The 17,755-nt window shown below is 43.5% G+C and overlaps 1 protein-coding gene across 5 annotated transcripts in view; it reads right to left on the bottom strand.

Annotated features, from left to right (window-relative positions):
* Positions 1-318: 318 nt before the first annotated feature.
* The window catches only part of erg (ETS transcription factor ERG), a 256,496-nt gene continuing 239,059 nt past the window's right edge, over positions 319-17,755 (bottom strand). For all 5 annotated transcript variants that reach the window (XM_080203717.1, XM_080203718.1, XM_080203719.1 and 2 more), the window contains 5 exons: positions 16,478-16,549; positions 13,125-13,187; positions 7,553-7,612; positions 2,707-2,754; positions 319-2,371 (listed from right to left, as the gene is read on the bottom strand). In XM_080203717.1, the coding sequence (XP_080059843.1) occupies positions 1,851-2,371; positions 2,707-2,754; positions 7,553-7,612; positions 13,125-13,187; positions 16,478-16,549 (764 nt within the window). In that variant the 3' untranslated portion in view covers positions 319-1,850. The remainder of the gene's footprint in view (positions 2,372-2,706; positions 2,755-7,552; positions 7,613-13,124; positions 13,188-16,477; positions 16,550-17,755) is intronic.

Genomic DNA, 17,755 nt, shown 5'->3' with positions numbered 1-17,755 from the left:
CATCCGGACTCCAAACATTGGCTCTATTCTCTCTCCACAAATGCTGTCAGACCTGCTGTGATCTTCCAGCACTTTTCTGTTTTTGTTTCAGGTTCCAGCATCCACAGTACTTTATGTAAACTTGAGTGAGGTGACAGTCTGCATTAGTCAGGAAAGTAAACAGTTATCAATACAGAATTAGGGTTGTCATCCCTTCAACTGATTCTTGCCTCCCGAGAACCCACACACCCCATCTCCCAATCCCCTTCAACTTCCATGACCGAAAATTTCACCATTAGGTTTAGGTATAAGTAACAATGTGAAAAACAAACTCTGAAATGAAAGCCAGGCTTATTTTAATACATATATAAATCGCATCCTATGTGCTAAGAGTTCCATATGTAAACATAAAGCATATTTCATTAAAAAGAGTTATAAATCAAGGCCAATGTTTAATTGCATATCAGTTTTTTTTCTCTTTTTTGCTTTCTTTTCTGTTTTTTGTTTTCTTTTTCCGTTTTGAGTCCATGGTTGGCCGAGGTCAACTCGTAGTGTCAGAAACAAAGGAATATATAAATGCATAAGTTACATAATAAGTTTACAATATAAAATGCAAAATAACCTTGATTTGAATACTTATTTCTTACAAACGCACAGCGTTCGCGACTCTTCACATCTGGCGATCGCCTAGGTTTAAAAAAAAATGCATTTGAGATCTCCTTAAAGGTTTGATGGTGGGTTCGCCCCGGCACAGGAGTGCAGGATAAAGAAAAATGGGAGTAACCTCCCAAGTTTCAGGTCCCGATCAGTTTTACATCAAGCACATTCACAAGATCCCGGTTTTTTTCAAAATGAAATTATTCCAGACAATCCCAGTTTTCCAATTCTTAAGAGATGTGTTTTTTTTTAACTAGATGATGAAGTGTTTTGGCTCCAGATCTCTCTTTTGTTCCCTTCTCCTATTTCACCCTTCATTTCAGTGATCATGTCGTTTGTGACTCTTTCTGGAGAATCCATTTTATATCCAATTGATACGGTCCTCTTTTTTTGCATGTCCATTTAAAAAACAAGTGCACACTTAAGACACCAGTTTGTTCCTTTTCATCAATCTCATTCATTTCTCCTTTTCTCATAGGCATTGCTTAATTTCTAATCCATCACGTAGCTTTCCGCACATACTCAAATCCAAATGCTTGGCTCAAGCCATGCAAAGTAAGAAATCATTGTACCAAATCATGCAGTATTGTCCAAGTCTCCCAAGTCTTGGAGAGATCTTACACAATTTTGTTTTTTTTCCTAATATACTTAGATGATAAATCCTGTTAACAAATAAATTCCAGAAGGTATAAATACTTCTTTTCAGAGAGCAAGAGTTTAACTGCTGAAGAACATCCGAGATGTTACACGTCAAGTCTCTGGTTTGTAGATTCTACATTTACATAATTTCTGACATGTTTTGTCTTCTCTTGCCCGTGCGTCGATCTTTGCTTTTTAAGTTCCATTATCTCAATATCTTGTTCCATGCAACACTCTTTGTCTTTCCAACATTGGTGTTTTTGTTCCTGATTGTCAACAGTGACCAGTTAATTAATCTGTAAATCTTGTTTCAGTTTGTACACTCTCCATAAGGCACTTGTCTTTTAATAACTCAACTCTAATCGGTTAACCAGTCTTCAATAGACACGTGTCAAGCTTATTTCTTATATGTCAACACATGGTTTTACCACATCCAGTATTCGAGACTTATCACATCTTCAGTACGGTTTGAATCTACACTTTGTTTTTTTTTCCAATTTAAATTCATAGTTATTAACCCAGTGTTCCATTCCCAGAGCAGTAACCCAAGTCTTAATTGAGAACATGAGCATTGTTCAATAGTAAGTTCCAAGATGAGGTGGCATGTGGGTGGCAGGATGTCTGGCATTTGGATAGATGCCTCCAGTTGGTGAATTCCAGTATGGACTCGGAGCTGCAAAGAAACTAGAGGATGTCACAGGTAGAGTGGGAGGGTGGGGAGCCACAAAATTCACCTTTTGCTGGTGCGCGTGGTAGGTACTCATGTATGAGATATCTGTTGGGTACTTGTACATGGAGGACTCGGGGGGATGGGGTTGCAGGGCTTGTGCAATCCCGTGGAAGTCAAATTTGTAAGCGTAGCGCTTGCCGTGGACTTTGGTCATGATGTTCTTGTCGTAGTAGTAACGCAAGGCCCTGCTCAGCTTGTCGTAGTTCATGTTGGGCTTGCTCTTCCTCTCTCCCCAACGTCTGGCCACCTCGTCGGGGTCCGTCATTTTGAACTCTCCATTCGTCCCCTCCCAGGTAATGCAGTTGGCGTTGGAGCTATCAGACAGGAGCTCCAGCAGGAACTGCCACAGCTGAATCTGCCCACTTCCTGGAGTGGAGTAAAGAACTGTGTTACATCAATGTGCTCCCAAAAGGATTTATTTGAATTGAGAGATGCAGGTGAGTGCTAAGGGCTAGAGTGCAGGACGCTACAGAGGTTGATATAGGTTAACCAGAAAAATGAAATACATCAAGAAGGCTTGGTAGCAGGAAGAAGGTCGAGAGGTAAGGAATTCCATAGTGCTAGGGAGAAAATATGATGGGACAGACGATCTTGATAGTGCAGTAAGGAAAAAGAGCGAAAGAAGATATTTTAATCAAGCAACACAATCATTATTAAACTTCTGTTAAAACTGCTTTTTACTACTGCTAAATTCAACATACCTGGATTTGCAAGACGGCTACTTGTAGGGCCAAGAATTTGATAAGGATCTGTTAAAATCAGAATAACTATTAACATATTGACCTCAGATGCCCTGGTTTCTGCAACTTTTTAAGTAAGTTTATTCCAGTTTATGAAGACTTTAGAATTGTAATATTCATCTCTGCTTTTCTGGTGATCCAATGCTTTAATGTATCTTCATGGTCTGATGCTCAGCCATCCAGACCAGACAGGTAGAAGGAGTGAGCTACTTAATATCAACGAAGGCAGCAGTCAGGGCACTACAGACAATCTTAGTGCCCTTTGCACCAAACAAGTGTGTGAACTGTGAGGATAGTGATAGACGTCAAATCATAGGCTGGTGGAATGGGCAGACTTTTTACTGGGAATGGGCAGGCACATGGCAGGCACAATTTAATTCATCCAAGTATGACCTGATGCTTAAATAAAAGTAAAATACTGCAAATGCTGGAGATCTGCCATAGAAACAGGGTCAGATCACTGTTTGTACTATAAACTTCTAGGAAGCAGGGGAAAAAAATGAGGTAAATAAAATGATGATGGTTCATCATGGTGGTCACACGCTTGATGTGTTTGTGTAGCAATTGTCTCTTTACTCCTTTAATGGAGAAGATAGACGTTAACATTTTCATTTTGAGTGCAATTGTCAATTTGGGGCATCTTGAGCTTGAATTTATATTCGTTTCCCCAAGCAAAATTGAAAGCTGAGTTTTACAGCCTACTTGTGGACAGGAAAACAGGTAGCTGGATTCTAGGCTCTTGGGCATCATGCCAACTAGGGTATGGTACCCATTGTCAGTCCATCTGCCACCACCACACGCACACAGACAGACAGATACACACACACACACACACACACACACACACACACACACACACACACACACACACACACACACACACACACAATCTTATAGATGGCTGGGGAACTTTTAGAAGGATCATCCACTACTTGAAGCCCTTAGATGGCAATGGGCAATTCATGTCTTATCCCACTGCTATTCCGACACAATGGATGGGGAGAGAGAGGGATCGGTGTCCAGTGTGTTGCTTGTCAGTTTAACTTTGTGGGCAACTGGTCAGTGAAAGTGATGGGGCTGGGCGGAGGGGTGTGGGGAAGAGGGAGAGGGGCGAGGACAGGGAAGGGTGGAGAGAGGGGGAGGGGAAAGTAGGGCAGGAGAGGATGGGGACAAGGTGTGATGGGAGGAGGGGTTGGCTCCTTTCCAGCCCTCTGTGTGAACTGAAAACCAACCCTCCTCCCCTTTACAGTTTAACCTCCCCACATTCATCCTCTTCTTGGTCCAAAAGGCTCCCTCAACCTAGGTCGTGTTAGATTGGCTCAATGAGATGTCCAGGTCTATCACTTGAACATCACCTTCTTGGCGTACCAGCAGTGACCACAGCTCCTGCTTGATGTTGCCCCTGTACAAAGCTGCCAGCCTTTGATTGGCTGACAGCACTGTGAGGCAAGATGTCCTCTTGGGGCTGAATAGAGGTTATGCTTCAGACTCATTAATGGACTATTTCCCACAATATCAAATGGGGATGGGCTGGGGAGTGGGGGTGGGGGGGGGGGGGCGGTGGTGGTGGTGGTGGTAGTTGGCTAAATGGGAATGGGCTGACCCCTAGAATTGATGCAGCGTGTGGGCAGCCCACTCTCAGTGTAAATTTTTGTTTCTATTCTTAGGATTGAGGTGAGGAGAAATTTCTTCACCCAGAGGGTGGTGAATGCATGGAGCAACTACAATGGCAAGTAGTTGAGGCCAAAACATTGTGCAACTTCAGGGGCTAAAGGAATCAACGGATTAGGGAGGATCAGGATATTGAATTTGATGATCAGTCATAATCATAATGAATGGCGGAGCAGGCTCGAAGGGCTGAAAGGCCTACTCCTTCTTCTAGTTTCTATTCAAGTCCCATTGTTCAGGTTCCCACTCAAACTCATTTACACAATTGTAAATACTATCGCTCCACCCTCATTCACGCCTGGGATTCTCCGGTGCAGCTGGAAGTGAATAATTTTTTGCTGGAATGCCAAATCTTCTGTTTCCACTTGCAGTGGGGTGGCCACGGAGGAGATTGGAGAATCTCGCCCAATATCTGCCTTGATCCAACGCAATCTGGCAGTGTACGAGAGAATAATTGTTTGTTGTTTCTTTCTTTGAACTAAAAAATATTCACAAACATATTTTGGAATGGTAATCTGAAACAGTTGTACTGGAGTAGCTGAAAATGGGTCTATCACAAAGTCTGGGGATTCTGACTAAGTTTCTGGTCAATTCCTGTGAGTAGCCAGGTTTGAAATCACCAAAATTGAGAGAAACGGAGCCGCTTAATAGTTCTATTCATGACCACTAGACAGTCTCTTAGTTAAATTAAGTGCGACCCAGCCTCAGGTCACTGTCTGTGTGGAATTTGCACTTTCTCCCCATTTCTGTGTGGGTTTTGTTCCAGTGCTCCAGTTCTGTCCATAGTCCAAAGATGTGCAGGTTAGGTTGATTGGCCATGCTAAATTGACCGTAGTGTCAGAAGGATTAGCAGGGTAAAAGCATGGGGTTATGGGGAAAGACCCTGGGTGGGATTGAGGTCAGTACAGACTTAATGGGCCGAATGACCTCCTTCTGCAGTATAGGGATTCTATGAATATTTAACACTTTTAAAATACGCACATCAGCAATATTTAAGAGGCATCTGAATGGATATGTGAATAAAATAAAGTTAAAGTTAAAGTTTATTTATCAGTCACAAGTAGACTTACATTCACACTGCAATGAAGTTACTATGAAAATCCCCTAGTCGCCACACTCCTGTTTAGGCACTGAAGGAGAATTTAGCATGGTCAATCCACTTAACCTGCACATCTTTGGACTGATAAGGAAATTGGAGCATCCAGCGGAAACCCACATAAACATGAGGAGAATGTGCAAACTCCACACAGACAATGACCCAAGCCGGGAATTGAATCCGTGTCCCTGGCACTGTGAGGCAGCTGTGCTAACTTCTGTGCCACCCTGGGGAGGGAATAGAGGGATACAGACCAAGTAAGGGTAGAATGTTTTATTTTAGTCTAGTTAGGGCATCATGATCGGCACGGGCTTGCAGGGTCAAAAGACCTGTTCCTGTGATGTACTTTTCCATGTTCTATGTCTGCTGTTGCTTTTACTCCCTAAAAATGAGCTCAATTTGAAGAGACTATTCAAACCATTGCATACAAATCAACAGCATGGGGATTAGCAGAGTAAACGTATGGGTTACGGAAACTGGGTGGGATTGTTGTCGGTACAGGCTCAATGGGCTGAATGGACTCTTTCTGCACTGTAGGGAGTCTATGATTCTAAGATGGCAGAAGGGAAAGACCTTTAAGTGTTGGTTGTGTGAATCCAAGGTTTACTCAAAGAACCCAGCCAAAGGCCCATATTATTGAATATTATATCTGCCACCTTCCAATTAAAATCATTCAATCAATTATCTGTTAACTGAACTCTGAAGATATGCAGATTGGCCACTATTTTTGGCCCCATAATAATAGTGATTTCAATAATCCATTAGACTAAAGAGAAAGACTTGCATTTATATGGCACTTTTCATGACCACTCGATATCTCAAATAACTCAACAACCAATGATATAATTTTTGAAATTAAGTCACTATTGTACTACAGGAAACATGTTAATAACCAGTTAAAATGCTTTTTGTGACGTTGATTGAATATTGACTGGGCAACTGAGGATAACTACCTTGCTTTTCTTTGAAATAGTGCTATGGGATCTTTTGCACCCTCCTGAGCAGGCAATTGGGACTCGTTTTAATGTCTTGTCCAAAAGATGACATCTCCGAGAATGCAACACTTTAATACTGCATTGCAACGTTGGACTTGATTTTTGTGCTAAAACCCTGGCATGGGGCTTGAACCTGGAATCTTCTGATTTAGAGATCAATGTGTTACCAACTTAATCACGGATGGGAAGCATTTTGAGATAGTCAGAGGATGTGAAAGTATGTAAATTCAGGTGTTTTATTTTTCCCAAACACCATGATGGCTCAAATGATCCAACTCCATACAGATTGGAAAGTGACAATAAGATATTCTGGTGTGTATGGTTCCGTATTTGCATATTAGCTTACGAGCTACAGACGTTACTGGTGCATTGTTCTGCTTCCATTACCTCAGTCTTCTTGTCTTAGTCTAATGATGTGCTTCTGATTTGTATAACATTTTCTAACAGCTTGATTACCTAGATTGTTTGTGCTAGTTTTATCACTGTAATCTGAATGAAATTGGCTGAACCAGTGTAAACGATTGGACAGTTTGAGACATAAATTGCATAACAGTTTAACAATCTGTTTGTTGAAACTGGACAAGACCCCAGATCACAGTGAGAATGAAGAATTTCCTCTGCTTGCACGTATTTGCAGTTGGTTGCAGATTGAGGTCAGACAAACTGACAAAAGGGGTCAGCTTTTAAAAGATTTTAATGTTTACTAATGGATTAATGTACATGAATGAAACTAGCAGATGGTTTCATTGAGTCATTTTTAGTCATTTTCAGTGATTTCAAACTTGGGTTACTCACATGTGAATATCCAAGATGGCATTGGAGCGTGGTGCCTTCTCGCAAGCTGTGCCCAGCATACCTTCTAATTCTATCTATTACTCTCGTTCTATGCTTACATTCTGCACTCTCTCCTTTCCTTCCTTTTGTACGGTATGCTTTGTCTGTATAGCGCACAAGAAACAATACTTTTCACTGTATACTAACACATGGATCAACAATAAATCAAATCAAGGAGGTAAGCAGCATTATTTAAGTCCGAAATTGCAATTACCTATCTGGTGACGAGGTTGGTCTTCCACTTTTGTTACATTTGAGGAAGATGAAGCAGTTCCTGTAGAGGAATCGAAGAAGAAAATGAAGTCAAAAAGGACATTTCCTGAGAACAACTGATCTTAGTTTTTTCTGCTTAAATTGGAGCTGAAAGCTTTTTACAAGATTATGATGCAGTCATGATTAGGACTGAATGTTAACCCTTTCCACTTGAGGGGAATGGGTGATTAAATCTTCAATAGCGGGCTTATCATTGAATACCCAACATGTTCCCACCTGCTAAGATCCTTCGGAGGTAAAAGTAAAATTTATTCGTTCATGTCCTAAGTAGGCTTACATTAACACTGCAATGAAGTTACTGTGAAAATCCCTAGTCGCTACACTCTGGCGCTGTTTGGGTATGCTGAGGGAGAATCTAGCATGGTCAATGCACCTTAACCAACACATATTTGGGACAGTGGGAGGAAACCAGAGCACCCAGAGGAAACCCATGCAGACACAGGGAGAATATGCAGGTTCTGCATGGTGACCTGGAATTGAACCTGGATCCCTGGTGTTGTGAGGCACCGTACCTGCCACAGGTGGACCGTTAAACAACTAATGGGAGGAGGAGGCTCTATGAACATGATGATGGAGGAGCTGAGCATATGTGTGTGAGAAACAAGGGTTTGCAACAATAGTCAGCTGGAAACACGAAGTGAGTGATCCACCCAGCCTCCTCCTGAGGTCCCTGGTATGACTGAGATACAGTTCAGCTAATCGATTCACTTCGAAGAACCTGAGGGATATTGACCGGGTGGGTGTGAGGAGGATGTTTCTTCTTGTTGGAGAATCAAGGACCTGGATCACTGTTTTAAAACAAAAGGGGTTGCCCACTCAAAATAGAAATGAGGTGAAATTCTTCTCACGCAGATGGCCGTGAGTCTTTGAAATTCTCTTCCTGAAAAGGTGGTGGATGCAGAATGTTTGGATATTTTCAAGGCAGAGGTGGATAGATTCTTGGTTAGCAAGGGGGTGATAGGTTATTGTAGGTAGGCGAGATTCAGGTGACTATCAGATTTTATTAAATGACAGAGTAGGCTTGAGGGGCTGAACGGCCTACTCTTGCCTCTTATGTGACTCATCTGATAGAAAGAATTTGCTGAGAATATTGGATAAGAAGGGAACCCAAGCGCGATTTCATGATGGCTGCCAACTAGCAGGCAGCTGGCATGAAACACATACTGAGAAAAGCTTGGCATTGCTGGGCAAGGGGGTGGTGGTGGTGTGGGGTGCTGTGGGGGAGGGCTGGGTGGGCAGGCAGGCTGTGGAGTTGCCTCAGGGAGCCAGAGACCTGTGCACATTAAATGAGTTTTTACAAACTGCAGCAAACTGTGTCTGTGTAACACATTCAAACACCTGACATCAGAACTCAAAATCATCAGTCCCAAGGCATCTTTTTTTTGCTGTATTTCACCCCGGACATTTCATTCTGCCCGGGATCGAGGTTGTCATGAAAACTGCTTGCCAATGTAAAGGTGGACAGACCGTCTAAAATCACTTTCAAGTGAATCCTTCATGGACTTAATTGCTGGCTCAATTGTCAGTGGTTGTGCCTCCGACTGCTGTGCGCATCCAACAAGCGAGGTGTTTATCAAGGGGTGCGTGATGATGTCAGGACGCATGCCCAAGGTCTTCACATATAACTTCCTGGCCCTCATTACAAACATGGAATATAGAACTGATGAGGTGAGCATGACCCTCCTAGACATCAAGACAACATTGAATGGAATGTGAAGGCCTCATAAAATTGAAGTGAATCAGAATCAAGGGAAAAATTCTCCACAGGCTGAAGTCATATGTAGTAGGCGAAAGAAAGACTTGCATCTATATAAATGTATTTTTTTTTCATACCTAGTACAAAGGAAGGTGGTTCTTGGAGGTCAATCACCTCAGCCCCAGGATATCAATGCAGGAGTTCCTCAGGGCAGTGTCCTAGGCCCAAACATCTGGAGGTGCTTCAGAAATGTCCTTTCTTCCATTGTGAAGTCACACTGCGGATTGTTGTCATCATCATTGTCACTTGATTCAAGGAAGATGTCTGCATGGTTCGCAGGTTTCTGCCATGGGCCATCATGTGACTGAGGAGGCCAACCCTCAACCCACAGATCTTTAGCCACATGAGGTAGGATGTCCCATGAGGAAGTGGGGTCTGGGACACAGGATTTGTTCCTTATCCTTTCCTTCACTCGCTCTGCCTCATCATTTTGAGGTTGTGACATTCAGGGAAATGCAGCTTGATGGACAAGTTGCAGCCATTTTGAATGATCGGTAGCAAGCTCGTCCCTCGGCTTGATAGCTGCATATTGTTCAGTTCCATTTGCAATTGTGCGGACAGCGAAGCTGTTTGTTCCCATGTGCAGCAAGGACATTCAGTGCCTTGTAAAGTGCCAGGCAATGGCCATCTCCATCTCAAAGTAAAAAGAGACTAACCACCACCCCTTGATAAATATTAGTGATATTAGTGATACTAGATAACTATCATCCATCATCACTGGTTTGGATTCACACTGAGTGGAAATTTAACTGAACCATCCATAGAAACACTGGGACTACAGAGTAGGTCAGTGACTCTCCAAATCTTGTCCAATATCTACAAAGCACAAGTCAGGAGCATGAGTATAAACTCTCCATTTCCAAGATTAGTGCTGCTCCAACAACACTCAGAGAACCATACAGGACTAAGCAGCTCAGTTGATCAGCACCTCATCTACCACCTTAGACATTCAATCCCTCCACCATCAGCACAATGTGGCTGCAATATTTATCATTTACAAGGTGCATTGTAGCAAATTGGCAGCACACTGGCCCAGTGGTTAGCACTGCTGCCTCACAACGCCAGGTATCTAGGTTCGATTCCCAGCTTGGGTCACTGTCTGTATGGAGTTTGCACATTTTCCCCCATGGGATTCCTCCAGGTGCTCCAGTTTCCTTCCACAGTGCAAAGATTGGCCATGCTAAATTGTGCCTTAATGTCGGGGGACTAGATAGGGTAAATGCATGGGGTTATGGGGATGGGTGGGATTGTGGTCAGTGCAGACTCGATGGGCAAATGGCCTCCTTTTGCACTGTAGGATTTTATGATTCTACGAAATTTCCAAGCCTCCTGCAATCTCCCAAACCCATGTTTAGGACTCTCTCCCTCAAATGCCAATCGATATTGGATTAATTGTTGATTCTTTAATAGATTTCTTTCCCCAGAGGTATGAAGGAACAAGGGGCAAAGGTGGGTATATGGAGTTAGGTCACAGATTAACAATGAGCTTTTGAATGGTGGAGCAGACTTGACAGGTTTACTGGTCAACTCCTCCTCCTAAATTCCTGTATTTCTAATAGCAGCTGGGAATAACCTTCACAACCCAAATTATGCTTCTTCTAGAAAAGATGGTTCATCATTACCTCTCAAGGGAAATTAGGGAAGAACAGTAAATGTTTGATTGGCCAGAGACACCCATTAATGAATTGACTAATGAAACTTAGAAAAAAAATCACAACACTGCAGTAATAGGGCATTTTTATAAGATTGAGGCTAAGGTACATTGATAAGAGAGAGCAGAAGGAGCTTTACTATGTGTTTAGTAGTTCGAACCAGGGCAGGACTTACTCAGTTAATGGTTGGGTGTTGGGGAGAGTTATAGAACAAAGAGATCTATGGGTACAGGTTCATAATTCGTTGAAAGTGGAGTCATTGGTGGACAGAGTGGTGAAGAAGGTATTCGGCATGCTTGGTTTCATTGGTCAGAGCACTTAATACAGGAATTGATACATCTTGTTGAAGTTGTACAAGACATTAATAAGGCCACATTTAGAATACTGTGTACAGTTCTGGTCAGCCTATTATAAAAAGGATATTATTAAACTAGAAAGAGTGCAGAAAATATTTACCAGGATGCTACCGGAACTTGATGGTTTGAGTTATAAGGAGAGGCTGGATAGATTGGGACTTTTTTCCCTGGAGCATAGGAGACTTAGGGGTGATCTTATAGAGGTCTATAAAATAACGAGGGGCATTGATAAGGTAGATTGTCAATATCTTTTCCCAAAGGTAGCGGAGTCTAAAACTAGAGGGCTTAGAATTAAGGTGACTTTGATTTTATTTATTATTGTTACATGTATTAACATACAGTGAAAAGTATTGTTTCTTGCGCGCTGTACAGACAAAGCATACCATTCATAGAGAAGGAAACGAGAGAGTGCAGAATGTAGTGTTACAGTCAGAGCTAAGGTGTAGACAAAGATCAACTTAACGCAAGGTAAGTCCATTCATAAGTCTGACGGGAAGAAACTGTTCTTGAGTCGGTTGGTATGCGACCTCAGACTTTTGTAAATTTTTCCTGATGGAAGGAAGTGGAAAAGAGAATGTCCGGGGTGCATGGGGTCTTTAATTATGCTGGTTGCTTTGCTGAGGCAGCGGGAAATGTAGACAGAGTCAATGAATGGGAAGCTGGTTTGCGGGATGGATTGGGCTACATTCACAACCTTTTGTAATTTCTTGCAGTCTTGGGTAGAGCAGGAACCATACCAAACTGTGATACAACCCAGAAAGAATGCTTTCTATGGTGCAGCTGTAAAAAGTTAGCCAGAGTCATAGCTGACATGCCAAATTTCCTTAGTCTTCTGAGAAAGCAGAGGCGTTGTTGGGCTTTCTTAACTATAGTGTTGGTAATCTGGAAACTTAACAACTTGAAGCTCTTGACCCTTTCTACTTCGTCCCCATTATATAGACAGGGTATGTTCTCCTTTACACTTCCTGAAATCAATGACAAACTCCTTCATTTTGTTGACATTGAGGGAGTGATTATTGTCGCCGCACCAGTTCAAAAGATTCTCTATCTCATTCCTGTGCTCTGTCTCGTCATTGTTTGAAATCCGACCCACTACAGTGGTATCGTCAGCAAATTTGAAAATCAAATTGGAGGGAAATTTGGCCACACAGTCATAGGTGTAAAATGAGTATAATAGGGGGCTGAGAACACATACTTGCGGGGCACTGCTGTTGAGGATGATCATGGAGGACGTGTTGTTGCCTGTCCTTACTGATTGTGAGTTAGGAAGTTTGGGATCCAGTTGCAGAGCGAGGAGCCCTCTGAGAGGGGAGAGATACAAAATGGTCCAGAGGGGCAATTTTTTCACTCAGAGGGTGATGAGTGTCTGAAGCAAGCTGCCAGAGATAGTGGTAGAGGCAGGTACAATTCTGGCTTTTAAAAAGCATTTAGATAATTATATGGGCAAGGTGGGTATAGAGGGATATGGGACAAACACGAGCGATTGGGACGAGCTTAGTGGTTAACAAAGAAGGATGGCATAGACAAGTTGGGCTGAAGGGCCTGTTTCCATGCTGTAACCTTTCTCTGACCCTACGACTGTCATTTCAATATTTTGATTTGAAATGCACTGGCAGAGATCCATTTCCCAGTATTAACCTGGATGAGCACAGGTTTTACCAAAAGCTTTGCCTTCTACAACCTCATTTCATTATCTTACAAGAACAAAGATCCTCTCTGAGCAATGTTACAGTAAAGTAGAAGTGTTACCCTTTGGCGGGACTCCAGGATGACTTGTCCACCCTGATCGTCTGGTCGCTTCGTAAGCCAGATCTAAAAATAGAAAGCAGAATGAATGAAATGCTCACCAATTAAAAAGCAATCTGACAGACTGGCTTGCAGACCACCAGACCACTGCTGAACACTCAGCCCGCTGATAGTCCGAGACATCTGGTGTTAAGAAAACACATCTGGGTTATTCTTTTATGGAATAAAAATGTGGGCGGCTGGTGTTGCAATCAGACTCCGATCCCACCCGACAGAGAAATAAAATTGCTGTTGGTTTTAACTGTTTCCAGTTAAGGAATTCCCCTCGTTATTGGAGCTTCCAGTTTTTACCCTTTACTGAATTCCTAGAATCCTATTTAAATCAGTTTTCTCCTCTGCCAGAGACGGTAGCCTCCCTTAGCCCTTCCCCCAAATAACCACTCTTCAGGTACATTTTACTTTTATTCCTTCATGGGACATGGGAGTCACTGGCTAGCCAGCATTTATTGCCCATCCCTAGTTGTCCGAGGATAGTTGAAAGCCAACCACGTTGCTGTGACTCTGGAGTTACATGTAGGCCAGACCAGGTAAAGATGGTAGATCTCCTTCCCTAAGTGACATTACTGAACCAGGTGGTTTTTCCTGACAATCTGTTTCATGATCATCATTAGATTCTTAATTCCAGATTTCTTTTATTGAACTCAAATTTCATTATCTGCCATGGTGGGACTCGAACTCAGATGCCCAAAACATTAACTGAGTTCCTACATTAATAGTCTAGTGATAATACCACTAGGCTACTGCCTCACCTAACGTTAAGAGTGAACTATACAACTATGTAGAGCATCACAGCCAGGTGCAACCTTGTTTGACATCTTAACATCAGCACATCCATTTGCCATCAAGGGTCACTGAATAACAATGAGGAATGCCAGTTAACTTCCACCATCCCCTCAGCCTGCATCCCCCCTTGTCCACCACCCCATTCTCTGCCCTTTGAACCCACGGATGCAGAGGTCAATTACTGAACCCTAATCAGAAGCTTGACTAAGACCAGAGAACAGAGTATCAACCAAAGATCAAGCAAATCTTTTAGCCTATAATGGCTCTGCACTTTTGCCACATTGATGTCCTTTTGGGAAGGAAATGTGCACCTTTACCTAAATGTGGCTCCAGAGCCACAGCAATGCGGTTGGCTCTTAACTGCCCTCTGAAATGGCCGAGCATGTCACTCAGTTCAAAGGCAAGTTGAGATGGACAACATGTGCGGGCCTTGCCAATGATGGCCATGTCCCATGGTAGGATTTTATAAAAAGTTGCCAGCCAGTAACTGGTCAGGCCCAAACTGACAAAAACCTCAGAGAAACTGAGTGGTTGCATTGTATGAAGCGTGAGAATCAAATATGAGATGATTTTCTTCTTCAAGTCCTGCTTTCATTTAACAATAAAAACTTGCATTTATATAGTGCCTTCAGCAGGAGCAAATATCTGACATTGACACACAGTCGCCTAGGAATTAGGTCAGCTGACCAAAAACTTGGTCAAAATGCTAGATAAGGAGAGAGAGAGAGTGATAGGGAGGCATAAAGATTGAGAAAATGAATTTCAGAGATTAGCTGAGAGAATAAAAGATTTAGTCACCAATGGTGCAATGAAACATAGAATCATTGAAACTAGAAGCAGGAGTAGGCCATTTGGCCCTTTGAGCCTGATCCACCATTCATTTTTTATCACACTGTTTGTCAAATTCAATATCCTGATGCCACCCCCACAGCGATCCCCCCCCCCCCACCCTGCTTCCTTTGATCCCTTTAGCTCCAAGAGTTATATCTAATTTTTTCTTGAAATCAGGCAACGTTTTGGCCTGAACTACATCCTGTGGTAGTGAATTCCACATATTCACCACTCTCTGGGTGAAGAAATTTCTCCTCACCTCAGTTCTAAAAAGTTTATCCCTTATCCTCAAACTATGACCGCTAGTTCTGGATTCCCCCACCATCAGAAACATTGGAGGCAATTCTGCCATCGAGACCTGCAAATCTTCTGACGGGTCGGGTTGGGAGAATTGCATATCGGCGATTTCACGGGATTCGCACATACATTCCCGATGCATGCGCATCTCCCAGAGCCAGGGAACAGACACAGTCGGGACCATGCTGGAAACCGGTGGGAAGGGAGGTTAGTGATTTTAATCTGTTTTAAATGTATTTTAAATCTGTTTTAAATGTCATTATTGGGCCCAGCACGGAACTTGCCGGGCCTGGTAGCATTTCCCACCCCGTCAGTGTTTCCCTCCAGCTGGGTTTAGAGGAGCTCTCTATGTTCGGGGAACTAGCAGGAGACCCCGCCAGAGTGAAGGGAGGGCAATCAGGGCCACTCAGGGGGTTGTGTGGCGGGGGATGGTCCCCCTTGGGCATGGGCCTCCTGGCAGTGTCCAAAGAGTAAAGTGCTCATGCTCAGAGATACCTTGGCACTGCCCATCGGGCATTGGGCAGTGCCAAGTGGGGCTCTACTGTGGGCGGGGCCTAGGGGTGATCGCTGCCACTCTGCATGGGGATGGTCTGGATTGCAGTGATGTCAGTGATTGGGGCAGACTGGGGGTGGGTGCCCTGCTGGGGGGTTCCGTCTCCTGTTGGGGGTGTTCTGCTTCCGGGGGAGTTGTTCTGCCGGGGGTAGATCAGTGGGGTGGTGGGGAGCATTGCCACTGCTGGGGGGCTGGGTTGGGCATTGGGATGCTCCTGGATGAGGGCTGATCTGGGAATTGTCATGGGGATAATGGTCGGGCCATGGGGGGGGGGAGGTGAGGGGGGTGCGGGGTGGAGGGGCAGCACTGCAGGGATCCCAGGCTGGCCAGTGATCGAGCTGAGTTCCAGAACTGTCAAACTCCAGTGCGATTAGGCCCCGCCACCCTGGATTTTTAATGAGATTCTTGATTATGACCTCTGCATTGCACAGAGTGGGGAGATTCAGGTCTGAAGACACACTGAAAAAACAGGTGTGATCTAGACAAGTTTTCTCGCAAATTTAGCACTTTTGGGAGAATCACCCCCATTCTTTCTTAATCTACCCTGTCTAACCCAGTTAGAATTTAATAAGCTTCTATGAGATTCCCTCTCACTCTTCTAAACTCCAGTGAATATCATCCTAACCGACTTAGTCTATCCTCATATGACAGGCCTACCATCCCCCAGGGAACAGCCTGGTAAACATTTGCTGCATTCTCTCTGTAGTAAGGAAGTTTTATTCTGCATGTATGAGTTAGCTGGCTCTCATTAAAACTCACATAATAAATGTGAACACCGATTAGTTATAGCCGGAGGCCTCTGGCCGGTTCTGTTGACCTTGTTTATTCCTACCTGGTCTCACTGTGAGTCTCTGGGAAGGTTCCGGATAAACTGCTGCATTTGGAAAGATGAATGTTGCACCCCCTGAAAGGAAAGAGAAAACAAGAGGGATGAAACTGAGTTACTGCATCCTTCAGATTAGTCACACTCTGTAATGAGCCTTGATTTAAGTTGACCTTTGGAATCACTGTGATTGGGCCTTCGAACCCTGTTTTAAGAAGGGAAGGATTAACAAGATTCCAGACTGCTATTTAATGATCAGCACTGGAAAATATGAATGAAGCTGGAGCTGAAATCTTTTTACAAGATTATTATGATGCAGTCACGATTAGGACTGAATCTCAACCCTTTCCGCTTGAGGGAAATGGGTGATTAACCCAGCAATGGAGGGCTTATCGTTGAATACCTAGCATGTTCCCATCTCCTGTGGACTTTCAAAGGTAAAAGTAAAGTTTATTCATTCATGTCACAAGTAGGCTTACACTATCACCAGTTTACTGTGAAAATCCCCGAGTGGACACATTCCAGCACCTGTTTGGGAACACTGAGGGAGAGTTTAGCATAGCCAATTCAGCTAACCAGCATGTCTTTCGCCTGTGGGAGGAAACTGGAGCACCCGGTGGAAACCCATGGAGTCACGGAGAGAATGTGAAGATTCTACACAGACAGTGACCCAAGCTGGGAATCAAACCCAGGTCCCTGGTACCGTGAAGCAGCATTGCTAACCACTGTACCACTATGCTGCCCTGGTTTCATGGTTATCATTAAGCTTTGAATTCCAGATTTTTATCGAATTCAAATTTCACCATCTGCCCTGGTGGGATTTGAACCCGAATCCCGAGGTCTTGCCTGGGGTCTCTGGCTTGCTAATATAACAGCAATACCATTACTCCACCGGTGACTGAGAGCTTGGCTGGAGCTCTGAGGGATCAGGATAGGAGCCTGCAAAGGGTTTTGGAGGGGCAGAAACATGAAGGAGGTCACAACAGTGTCCATTTAGTCCTTGATGAAGCTGGTGCCTGTCTTTTTCAATCCAGTAGAAATGTATCGGGTAAACTTCTGCAGTTTGTTAATCCAAAGAAGCAATATTAAAGAAAAAGAGGCCATTAGACAATGGTAAACCTATTATGCAGTGGGCTGACTCCATGTTGCAGTGGACTCATCCCTTTTTGCAAATAATTTATGAAGGATAATTATGAGGGGTAATTCTGGAAAGCATGGGAAAGGGGATTATAATTCAACAGCAATTGATCATCTTTATTCAAAACATAGAGGTGAAGACCTATTGCA

Source organism: Carcharhinus amblyrhynchos, chromosome 15 (genome assembly GCF_965287045.1).
Source record: "Carcharhinus amblyrhynchos chromosome 15, sCarAmb.v2.hapA, whole genome shotgun sequence".
In the NCBI taxonomy this organism is placed as follows: domain Eukaryota; kingdom Metazoa; phylum Chordata; class Chondrichthyes; order Carcharhiniformes; family Carcharhinidae; genus Carcharhinus; species Carcharhinus amblyrhynchos.
Note: the sequence above shows the minus strand (reverse complement) of the source record. Positions and strands in the feature narration are given on the sequence as shown.